The sequence below is a fragment of the Carlito syrichta genome, unplaced genomic scaffold (genome assembly GCF_000164805.1).
Source record: "Carlito syrichta isolate Samal-C Ts95f unplaced genomic scaffold, Tarsius_syrichta-2.0.1 Scaffold308813, whole genome shotgun sequence".
In the NCBI taxonomy this organism is placed as follows: domain Eukaryota; kingdom Metazoa; phylum Chordata; class Mammalia; order Primates; family Tarsiidae; genus Carlito; species Carlito syrichta.
In genome coordinates this window covers 375,316-387,922 of record NW_007252909.1, presented here as the reverse complement: position 1 = coordinate 387,922, position 12,607 = coordinate 375,316, and the positions used below count along the sequence as shown (strand labels likewise).

Here is a 12,607-nt window from a genome sequence, read left to right as displayed (position 1 = left end):
CACCTCTGAATTCTTAAAACAGGACGGACTTGGGAATGGACCCCACTGTGTGGCTTCTGCGTTGCAACCCATGTAATGTGCCCACCTTTCCCTTACTTCTAAAACACGACAAAGGTGTTATTAGAGAGTTATTTCATAAAATCAAAAATTCCTTAAAAGATAATATTGTATTTTTTCCCTCCTATACATAGTTCTAAGGCAGGCAATCACATGCTAGTATGCAAAATAAAATACAGAAGAGACCTCACATAAGAGGTAGAAAGAGCTGAAAAGACTCCCCAAGAACATAATGAAAATTTCATAATATTGTTTAATGAACTCATAGAATTATATAAAACTTACTATACTTTATGCTTAATATTTGTATCAAAATAAAATCTCTCTGTTGAATAAACTGATCTAATACTGATTACTGATCTAATACTCTGATCACTGAAACTATATGAATGTCTCTGGGTTTTCTTCACACTCCACTTTTAGAACATTCCAAGTCTAGACTTCTAAGTCTAGATTCTTCGAACCTCCCTTCAAAAAAATTTCAGAAATTCTGATGACTTAAAGTTCACTCGAAAGCAGATATTGTCAATCAGTGCAAAAACTTTAAATGTTACATTGATATTGTTTTAAAATTTGTGTAACCTCATATTTTAGTTTAAAGTAATCACATAATGCCATTTTCTGAATGTCTTTAGTAAGACTCACTCCTTGTAACAATGGACTTGAAATTGCTAACTAGACAGGAATAACAGTAGGAAGTGTGAATTTAGCAGCTTTACAGGAAAGTCTCAGCAAATAAATGTCCACCCTCAAGTAGACAGGAAATGCAAGGCGCCTAAAGACTAATAGGCTGCTCACACCTTCAAGATGATCCTTACAATAGGTGATGGATACCACTGATGCTCTGAACAAGAAATGAGTTAGAACGTTACTCATTCTTTTTAACTGCCAGAAAGTTTGAAAGTCAATCAGATAGCAAAGAGGGGAGAGGCACATCAGATCCAGTAAGACATTTGCCTGAAGATTCATGAATACAAACGCATTGTGGTAGGAATCAAGGATCTTCATATACTAAGGGGATGGTTAGCAAGAAATGATGTCTGATATATCATAAAGGACAAACTATTGCCTTTGAGGAGCTGGAAGGAGAAAAAAGATGGCTAGCCTAAGTAACATTTTAAAGCAGCAATTTGTATTTTTCAATATATTTAAAGTTTTAACCTTGTATTTTTATAGACTCTTTCTGGGATTCCCTTTTTAAACAACTCCATCATAAAACAGTGCTGTAACAGGTGTCTCTTTTAAAATGATTTTTCAGTAAATCTAATTTTCTTAATAACAACAGCACAAACATTAAAATTTATCTTGAAACTGTTTTTCGCACCCTGACTCTTAGCCAAGGTGGCTAGAGATACATTCGTTTATGTTTGTAGGTTTGCTCTGGAGATGAAAAACATGGAACACATAAAATTCACGACACCAGAGCGACATTCTACTATACACGCATCATCTCAAACTTAGAAAATTCAGATAGCTTTCTCAGCAACTTCAAAGCCTCCACAAACAAGGAAACTATTCTCATAAATAAGTCTTGGAGACTGTTATGCTTATTTAGGTAATGCTTTTTTCAGTGGGAATTCTGCTGATTTCACCTATCCTGCAATTCTGTGAACTAAAAAGACCAGGTTTACACCCAACTTGAATTTATATTAGAATCTCTGATGAAAACACACACACACACGCACGGCAGTTTGTTATTTCATGTATTAAAAATGACCTGGATAGAAAGTATATTTATGGGAGGAAAGGAAAATTAAAGTTATGTTAAATGGTCAATAATTCACTACTGATTAATCAAAAACAAAGCTTGATCTAACAATTTGGCAATGCATATGCCAAAATGACAACCGAAATCGCTTTTAAAAACACACGAGAAGATGGGCAACCCCCTTCAGGTCCCCTCTCACTGTGGGAGCTTTTCTGTCCTCTGAATAAATCCTGCTTTAAAACACACACACACACACCAGAAGATATCCATGTTACACAGAATAAGGTTCTTCAAATCTTAACAAAAATTCACTTTTAGATCAGGAAAAAAAATTCTCTACAAACTCAAGAGAACATCTTTAAGGTAAAAAGAAAAAAAAGAAGACAATCTCAATTAACAGCGAAATTAATAAAAAATAGTTCTGGCAAGAAAATGGAAACTTCGCAGCGATACAAAGAACAAAGAAGTAAAAAAAGACATTGTGTGAACAATTAACCTCACTTAGAAGAAATCTGTTCTGAAGAAAGGGAAGTTGGTAATACCTGGTATTATCTGAGAGCTATCATCTAGACTTCTAAAAAAGAACTGTATATACAGAGGGTGCTAAAAATATGTATACACATTTTAAGAAAAAAACTATTAAAATTGTAATACTCAACAAGAGGAATAGAAGTTATGTTTGACTTCTGCAATTACAAGAGGCGCTCAAAGTGGTTACCATCCAGACACTTCTGATTACAGAGAACATCTCAACATCTCTTAAAATGTGTATATATAGCCAGGTGCGGTGGCTCACACCTATAATCCCAGCAATTTGGGAGGCAGAGGTGAGAGGATTACCTGAGTCCAGAGGTCTGAGACCAGCCTGGGCAACTTGGTGAGACCTCGTCGCTACAATAAATCAAAAAATTATCTGAGCATGGTGGTGTGCGCCTGTAGTTCCAGTTTCTTGGAAGGCTGAGGCGGAAGGATAGCCTGAGTCCATCCAGCAGGTCAAGGCTGTGGTGGCTGTGAGTATGCTGCTACACTCCAGCCTGGATGACAGTGAGACTCCAACTCAAAAAAAAAAGAAAAAAAAAAAAAATTATATATATATATATATATATATGTGTGTATACATTTTTTTGACCCTGTGTATGCGTGTGTGTTCCATCTGTGCTCTAAGGTTGAACCTAATGTGTGTTACATTTTACTAATCTGATTGATGGGTACTTGCCAATACTACTCAAGTAATACCCGAAGAACATCAACTGTATTCAGAAGTCATGCCTCATTTCAATGGAAATTTGCAATGAATCCTGCAAGAAGACATTTTCAAACTATACAAGATACTATGTGTAAATAACAGATTCTTTAAAGCACAATTGGAAAGATGGCAATAAGCAAAGCTGGAAAAGAGTAAGCTTGTTAGAGGTTAATATAAGCATTCAATCCAGAATCTTAAAACAGTATCAGAAACAATCAGGAAATGAGGAACACTCAGATACAGCAGAGCAGTGGACAAATAAGTAGCTATTATTTTTAGTGTTTTAGAAATAACTGTTTAGAAACAGGATGTCATGACAACATAACAGCTTCCTTATCCAAAGCTTCCATCATTAATACATTTATATAAGGTGGCGGGGTGTGCACATGACCCCATGGCCCTAACTAAATATAAATAAAGACTGGTTTTTTAAAAAGATTCAAGTATGAATACAGAAAGTTGGGCAAAAGCTCATGACAGAGGATTACCGAAAGCCCTGACATCACAATTCTGTTTTCATATTATCAAAATGTTTTTGAATATTTATCTAGTTTATGTAATACAGGACTTTAAAGGCTGGGAGGTGGTCAACAGACATCCTCACTTAGGCAAGACCTAATTTTCATTTGGGTTATGTCTTAGGTGTTTTCTAAGTTGGAAATACATAGCTATATGGCAAAACTTTTTGTTCTTTTCTTCCAAATAAAGTATGTTGAGCAAAATTTGACATTGCTAAATGTGGTGATCTGACATCATACAAAGAAAGCATAGAGCTATAACTTGCTGGCTTGGTTTTCCAATTGTGATTTGCACTAACCATCAACATGTCTGCAGTTGACAGGTCTATACCTTCACCTTCCACCTTCACAGAGACCCACAGCCTGTAATGTGAAGCCACACACAAACTGCACTCTGAGCAGAAAGGCAGAACTGAATAAAAGGAACACACTTCACTTGTTCTGCAACTTGCTAACCACTCATCAAAGGCACTCTTTTATCCCATACTGTCTCTAAGATTACAGGGGTTGCAGCTGTCCAAATTAAACTAAACTCTAATCATATAAAAAATGTCAGGAATTTTTCTTTATCCTTACCACGTTCAACCTGGCTTTTAATAAGTTCTTTGACTGTAGGATGGCCTATCAAAGAAATCTTCCAGAAAACTTTTTTGAAATAGATTATCAGGAAGATTGGGTTCATTTGAAATGTTCCTCAGCCTTACCTTATTTTTTTAAAGTTTATATTGTAGTTTCAAGATATTTCTGAAATATAAAAGTAGTATTACTAGGTCAGGAAAAAGATAAGGACATGCATTGCTTTAAATGTGTGACAAGACCACAAGTTTTAAGAGAGTAAACATTTTCCTTTGGATTTTACCAAAGTTCATTCTAAGCAATTTTCAGAGTGTAGACTATTTAAGACTGCTACTTAAATTTTATATTTTTATACAAGTTTAATAGGGGAATTTTAGAATAAAGATATGAAAAACAAGGGTAGTTTTCTGTCTCAGATTTTGATGAATTTTGATACATCTTGACAAAAGTTATATTTCTTCTTTAATGATGTTCCTCAAACAAAACAGCTAGTAAAATATTTGAATTGCCATGTATAATGTCACATTTTAATGTAAACATCAAATAAGGTACCAAAATTTTTACTGGAGGGGAAAAAAAAAAACAAATCTCAAAGCGGCACAATTCTTTATACCACTGGAGAAGGGGAAAGCCAGGTTACAAACATTTATACATGCATAGTGAGAAAAAAAGGATTTTACTAAATTCACGCATTTTTAAAATAGTTATTAAGTCTACTAAGCACCAACAATCCTAAAAATTTTTCAGCTTCATGATTTGTTTAAAAAAAACACACTATATCAAATTAACATTAAAAACAAGCTTGAAGAGTAGCTTGTTCAAAAAATAAGTAAGTATGCCAATGTTTTTTTTTTTCACATTTCAAAAAACAGTGGCATATGAAAATATACCTGCAAAGAATGCCTTTGACTCTATCCTATGGTGGATGGAGATTAAAACAGCACATCATACATAGTCTAAAACCATAAGTTTTAGAATGCAGCATCATGTCACCAAAAAAAAAAAAAAAAATAGCTGATAAAACTTAAAGTATTTAGAAGATGCTGCCCTTTATTTTAAAAAATTTTAAATGAATTTAAGCAAAAATAACATACATTTGTACATCAACTGGCCATTTCTGGTACAGAAACCCAGCATATGGTAATATTATTGAATAAATGTAAATGCTACTTACAATTTTTTTCTTTTTAAATACATTTTAGACAAACTTTTTTTTCCTTTTTTTATAGTTGCACAATTAACCTCTGGCTGCTAGCTTGATGCAAACATATGTAACAATACACAAATTTAAAAATATTTTTTGTTCTACATAAAAGCTGTCAAAATTCTGACTCACATCAAAAATGCAAAATAATGGAATATACTTTTAAAAAATTAGTTGCAAGTCTAGCAGCAAAGCAATTAAGTGGGAACAAATTTACTATTAAAACAAAGGAACTGTGCATCTATAGACGAAGTCCAACTACCTTAATTCTATGGACACAAATTAAAACATTCTCCCTTGAGGAAAAAAAAGCGACTACTTAAAATAGGAGTAAAAGCCATTGCTGCCGGATGCGCTCCCCAGGCTCAGTTCCTGGAACAGAGACAGAGGGTCACTGCTCTTCTTGGCCTGTTCAGGAGGGGGCCTGGGCTTGGGCGGGGCCCGCAGGGCACTGGCATAGGACATGGCGGGCTTGCCCCCACCAGCGCTCTGGGGGCTGCTGCTGTTGGCCGACTCCACGATCTGCTTGTTGGGCATGAGGGGCGGGAACTGGCCGAGATGCTGCAGCACACTGTAGTTGAAGGAACCAGCCACCTCGAGGCTGTCCGACTTCAGCGGGTCCTCAGGGGGTTTGACCATCTTGGGTGGAGCTAGAAGCAAAGAACAGAACACTGACTTGAGTGCGAGCCCAGCGATGTGCACACATCTCACTCAGTGTGACCCAGCTGACTGTCCTCTCCGGGAACTTGGGGACAGCTGGCCACAAGGACACACTGCATATGCCACAGAACGTGGACATCACCCTACATCCAACTGAGCATCTCTATCAGTCAACGCATAAACCAATCACATCAACTGGAATGGCTGACATAAAAACTAACGCTCAAATCTGAAGCCTTGCTGAGAAGTAAAAAACTAGTTTGTGCAACGGCATGCTTCATTATTTATTACAGTAACTGCTCATCGTTTACCATTAAAAACGAGCTGTATATGCAGGTTTCTAGTTAAAATAACTTTTATCATTAACCTAAGTAACAGCACCACTGGATTCAAAGGGTTTAAAATGCTACCCTTGCCAGGTTCGGTGGCTCAGCCTGTAATCCTGCGCCTTTGGGAGGCTGAGGTGAGTGGATTGCCTGAGCCCGCGGGTTCGAGACCCGCCTGGGCAGCGAGACCTCATCTCTACAATAAATCAAAAAAAAAATCAGCCGGGCGTGGTAGCGTGTGCCTGTAATTCCGGCTACTCGGAAGGCTGAGGTGGAAGGCTCACCAGAGCCCAGTAGGCGAGGCTGCGGTGGCCGGGAGCGGCCACTGCACTCCAGTCTGGGCGACAGAGGTGAGACTCCAACTCAAAAAAAAAAATGCGACCCTTGCTTATAGCATATAATGAGTAACAAAGAGGGGGAAAAACGCAAACAACTTCACATTTCCTAAATCTGCCTGACTTTCAAGGTCCTTCACAAGTTGATTCTACCCTTCCTAACCAGTTTTATGGCTCACTAGACCATAGCTTGTTTTCAAACATTGCTTCTGTTTTCAATCTTTTAAAAAATTTAGACAGACACTTTATTGGATTATAACACAGTACATATTCATCGAAGTTAATCTGGAAATTATAGAAGAGTTCAAAGAAGAAAATAAGTCATTTATATTTCCAAATACCAGAGATAAGCCTTAAACTGCTGGTGTATTTTTCTTAAGGACTTCATTTAATACAGAATATTTCATAACTTAAGTAACCTCTCATGTTTAAAAGCTTTCATCATAGCCATTTTTTTCACTTTTATAGACTACGAAAAATGTTACAGATAAATATTTCCACATATTTATAACTGTTTCCTTAGGGTAAGTACCAAGGAGTATAATGGCTGGACCACATGGTATATACACAATTAAAGCTTTTGATAACTAGAGCCAAACCACCCTGCAAGGACTTACTGCCCATTTATACTCAGTCAATTCTGTCTGCCCATTTCCCTATCCAATCACAACATGATGTTATGACTGCACTTAAATCTTAGCCTATTGTACAGCTATCGCGTTGTAGTTGTAATGGGCATTTTCTTGATTACTGCTGTGTATGGACATTTCCTCCACATTTATTAGCCATTTCTGGACTGTCTTTGTTCACTATTCTACTGGACATTCCATTCTATTGCTTTTTCACATAAAGAATGCTACTCTCTGTCATATGTTGCAAATATTTTCACCTACTTTGTGATCTCCCTCTTAATGATTTTTCCACTTTGCCAACAAATGTTTTAGATTTTATTTACATAAATCCATGAAATAGTTCCTTTATAAAGTCAGATAAATATTCACAATATTCCCTCCTGGATCTATTAGGGTTTCCTGTTTTAAATGAAAATCCCTTAATCTGCTTGCAATGTGCTTTGGTATATGGCATAAAGTAAAGACAGGACTACTTATGTGTTTATTTTTCCTTTGGGTGGTTAGGCAATTGAACCAGTATCATATATTGAATGATCTATCCTTTCAATACTGCTTATACTTTTATTATATACTAAATTCTTTGGTACACCTACATCTGCATTTGGGTGCTCTATTGTTTCTGTTCCACTGAACAGTGTATCCAGCATTGTTTATGTCTTGTAGCTCCACTATGAATCCTGTTATCTGCTATTCAAAGTGCTCCTTCATTATTTTCTCCCTCTGCCTCTTTCCAGATAAATGAACTCTGGAGAGTCTCACCAGACCCTCTATGTAATTAAACAGGCTAGTGAATCTCGCTCATTCCTTCTTTCCTTTCTCACAAGTTGCTTCTCTTATCTGGAATCTGCCCATTTACCCACCCAAAATCTTAAAATTGTCACGTTAATTCAGTCCAACAAGTATTTATTAAGCACCCATTATGTAGTCAGTGTTGTGCTATGTGTGTGGAAAGTATGAAGTTGGTAAGAGTGGGCTGGGTGAGGTGGCTCAAGCCTGTAATCACAACCTCCCTGTGAGAGGCCAAGGCGAGAGGATTGCCTGAGCCCACGGGTTGGAGACCAGTCTGGGCAACAAGGTGAGACCTCACCTCCACAATAAATCAAAAAATTAGCCAGGCACAGTGGCGCACACCTGTAGTTCCAGCTACTTGGAAGGCTGAGGCAGAAGGATCGCCTCAGCCCAGCAGGTCAACGCTGGGGTGGCCGTGAGAGTGCCATACACTCCAGCCTGGGCAATGAAGTGAGACTCTAGTTCAAAAAAAAAAAAAGAGTAGCCCTTTATAAGCTTGTAGCTTTACAGTGGAGATAATACATAAACCCACCGCATGACTAAGTAACAATGGAAATGGCATAGTGAATGCTGATGGGAAGTGAGGGAGAACAGAGAAAATGAAGAAAATGAAACGTGGAAAGAGTCTTGAAGGACAAGACTTACATAGGTGAGGAAAGACTAGGAGGGCTTGGCAGAGACCAGTTTCCCTGTTTCCATTCTTTACGTCCTTCCTTTTAGCAATAGAAACCTCACCCACTCATCACACTAAGTTCAAACTGGACGCATGGCTACCCAGCTGGTGACATTTCTCAGCTTTCCTTGCAGCTGAGTATGGCCAAATGACTACATTTGACCTAATGAGACAGCAGTGAAAGTGATGCATGCAATTTCTGTATCATCGCCAGCTTGAAGACAAGTCACTCGCCCTGAAACACAGTCATAGCAGGGTCCCACCTTTGGCGATGCAAAGGAGGACAGTCTCTCAGAGGACAGTGAGACACAGCAGAAGCAACATGGGTCTCTCAAAGACCCTGTGAGGCAAAGCTACTCAGCAAGGAGCAGCCAGACAATTAGGAGAGAGAAAAATATTTCTACATTACTTAAGCCACTGTATTTTGGGGTCTCTTTGTGATGATGGCTTGCCTTTACCCTAACTGACACAGGTGGGAAAACAAAGGTAAAGACACCAAGACAAGCACCGAGACTTCTGTTTCTTCAGAAGTCTACTCTAACAAGGTAGAAGGCTGATGTTGGACATCAGAAGGAGAAGATAAGAGAGACGCGAGACAGTTCTCCTTGTGCAAAGCTGATCCTTAAGAGTTCACTGTCTACACCACACATCTACACCCACAGCTAGCACTTGATCTTATGTCATTTGTTATTGCTTTATGTGTGTTAATCTTATTTCTCAGATTAGACAGCCGTGAAGGAGAGGCCCATGCTCTCTTCTGCACTGAATCCTTGGGAGTCTGGCACTCTGCTTCTTGATGACCCTGTGATTAGTGGGCACATAGATGGTCTCTTCCTTCCTGTGTTCATGTCCTAAAGAAAGTGCTCCACTGGACCATACTTGATCCACACTGGGTCAGGTTCCTTGTGTGTGGCGTGGTGGGGGAGGCAGAGGGAGAGGGCGAGAAAGAAACTGAGATCTTTAGGTAGGTTATGGGGATTCAAGGTACTGTGACAGTCCACAGTCACTTAAAAAGACATGAAGGAGCAGAGCAATCAGAAGACTAATCTACAAGAAAAGCAGAAGGAGCAGGCACACAGAGGAAGCCATGGGCCATGGAGAGGGCACAGTGGTCACCACATCTAGCAGTTGAGCATTTTGCGCCATGCACCTTACATGGATCAGAAGACTTTCCAGCTCCCCTCATGAATGCAAATGGCCTCCCTGGACCTCATTTCCAGTAAAATTCTTTTTACTTGAGTTAGTTTAGGTGGGTTTCTGTTTCTTGCAACCTGACATAGCTTAGACTATCACCAAATAGAGAAAACTCAGATACAGTATTACGCTCTTTGACCCGCAGATATTTAGTGAGACTGCTTTATCACCAAGCTCAAAATAAGAAAAAAACAGAAATCATAAGAAACATGCTAATATTTCTTTTTAAATCCACACTACAATGGTTTACTTCCTCTAAAACACACTGGTGATGCTTGATGGAAGCGACTTCATACCTGATATGATGAAATTTAAAAAGCATTTTAACATTGGCAACATGGCTGCCCAAGATAACATTAAACTAGAATTTAGAAAATGGGTGAAAATATTTCATTTTTTACTCTTAGTATTTTATTTATTCAATGCGCTAATTTAACAGTATTATTTTAAAACTTTACAAATTCATAAAATTGTTCAATATAAAGGAGGCCTGAACTATCTAAAATAATACATAAAATGAAAATGGCTTTGACAGTTCAATAGTTTACTATTTTTATTTTTATGTAATCATGGTCTCGTTTTCTCAGCAATATAATTACAGTTTTAAATACTTTCAATTAAGTGATAAATACTTAGAAAATATTTCAGTGGCCCGTGTTCTTATCTAACAATAAGTGCAAGATCTTTATTAATCTGATTTATCACACATATTCCCAATAAGAGAAATCAGTCCTTAAAACTATGAATTTTAACTAATCTTACAATGTTATTTTTGAAAGTACAAATTTCCATCTAATCTTAAATTTTCATCCAATGCATTAAAAGAAAGTATCTGATGTCTTGTCACTATGATAAGTGAATAGAAACCAAGCTCCCCTGTGTTTGGGGACCCCACCCCCCCATAGTGCGACTGGATCACTCCTTACTCTGCAGGCATTTACTAAGAGCCTGAAATGTGTTCAGCGTCAAAATGAGAAATTAAAACGTTGAAAAGGTCAAATACATGGTCTCAGTTTTCAAGCTTACAACTCAGTCGTAGAGAAAACATACACATATCAAACATAATGATCTCTTAAATGTCAACCAATACAATACAGTTTTCTACAATCTCAAGAAATCTCAAATTTCAGCACTAAGTGTCTCATGAGGTTATTTTTTTCTGTCTGATATACCACTACTGTACATTTCCAGAGAAAACAATACTGAAAAGAAGTGCTTCAGAACATTACTGATTTCTGAATTAATTTTTTGGTGCTTAACTGTTACTGTCAACAAAAACACTACAATTAGTCTCTAAGCAATGAAGAAAATAATCATTTAATATTTGCAGAAAATACACCATAAATGACATGAACTTTAGGTATTTGTTCAGGGACTTTCTATCTTGTAAGTTCAAGTCAGTTTTTTATTGATTTTCACTAAAAGCTATCCTAAAACTTAGGTTTTTAAAAAATATATATATATAATATTGTCTTAAAAATAAATTATAATAAAACAACCACAAATAGTAAGTTATCATCACTGATTTGTAATTTAGACGTTGGTCAGGAAATTCAAATTTGGTAACATGGGTGTAGGTATACTAGACCTTAAAAATGACAAAGCAGGCCCAGAAACAAAAGCAAAATTTAAAAAATTTTTTTTGTCTTACAATGTCTACTATTCTAAAAATACACATGTATGTCAGATATTCAAAATGGGTCAGTTACAGAAAAAACAGGTTTGCATTCTAAAGATGAACAAACTTAATTTCCAATACAAAGGTTTATGTTACTAGACAGAAATTCACCACATAAAGATCTCAGATTTGTTCAGAAAGATCAATGTTTGTGGCTTACAAAGAGAAGGAATTAGAGAACTCACATAATATAATTAGTTTCTTAACATTCAGTATAAAAAAGAGAACAAAAGAAAGAGAAAAGTGCATCTATGTTTAAGGCTAAAGAGGAAGACTTAGACTCTCTGACACACAGTACAAGTTTAGAGCACCTTGTCCATTCTTATCCCTATCTCTTTTGCCTTCTTTAGTCATGGAGGTCTACAGTTTAGCAGAACTGAGGAATGCATTCAGGGCTTCTAAATCCTAAAATGTTAGACACTGATGGTCTCATGGTCAAATTATCATATAGCAAATTGTCAACACTTTATTGACTATAAATCCTTGAAAACTGATATTAACCTAGCCAACTCCCACTACCAACCCTGAAGAAAAGAACAAACAGAAAATAAACTTTTCCCAAGCAAAGGTGATTTTGCCTATTTAGAAATATGTTTTATCCTGGGATCTACAAGGAACTCCAACGTGCTGAAAAGAAAAAAACAAACAATCCCATTATAAAATGGGCAAAAGATATGAACAGACACTTCATAAAGGAAGACATTCGAGCAGCCAACAGACACATGAAGAAATGTTCAATTGCACTAATCATCAGGGAGATGCAAATCAAAACCACACTGAGATACCACCTAACCCCAGTCAGAATGGCAATCATCAACAACTCAAAAAATAACAGCTGCTGGAGAGGGTGTGGCAAAAAGGGAATACTTCTACACTGTTGGTGGGAGTGTAAACTAGTGCAACCTCTGTGGAAAGCAGTGTGGCGATTCCTAAAAGGCCTAAACATCAACCTCCCATATGACCCTGCAATCCCCCTACTGGGAATATACCCTGAAGAACTCAAATCACTCT

At 37.2% G+C, this 12,607-nt stretch overlaps 1 protein-coding gene across 1 annotated transcript in view; it reads right to left on the bottom strand.

Annotated features, from left to right (window-relative positions):
- Nucleotides 1-4,604: 4,604 nt before the first annotated feature.
- The window catches only part of HELZ (helicase with zinc finger), a 164,149-nt gene continuing 156,146 nt past the window's right edge, over nucleotides 4,605-12,607 (bottom strand). Inside the window, exon 33 of the mRNA XM_021716430.1 lies at nucleotides 4,605-5,959. Coding sequence (XP_021572105.1) covers nucleotides 5,625-5,959 — 335 coding nt within the window. The 3' untranslated portion in view covers nucleotides 4,605-5,624. The remainder of the gene's footprint in view (nucleotides 5,960-12,607) is intronic.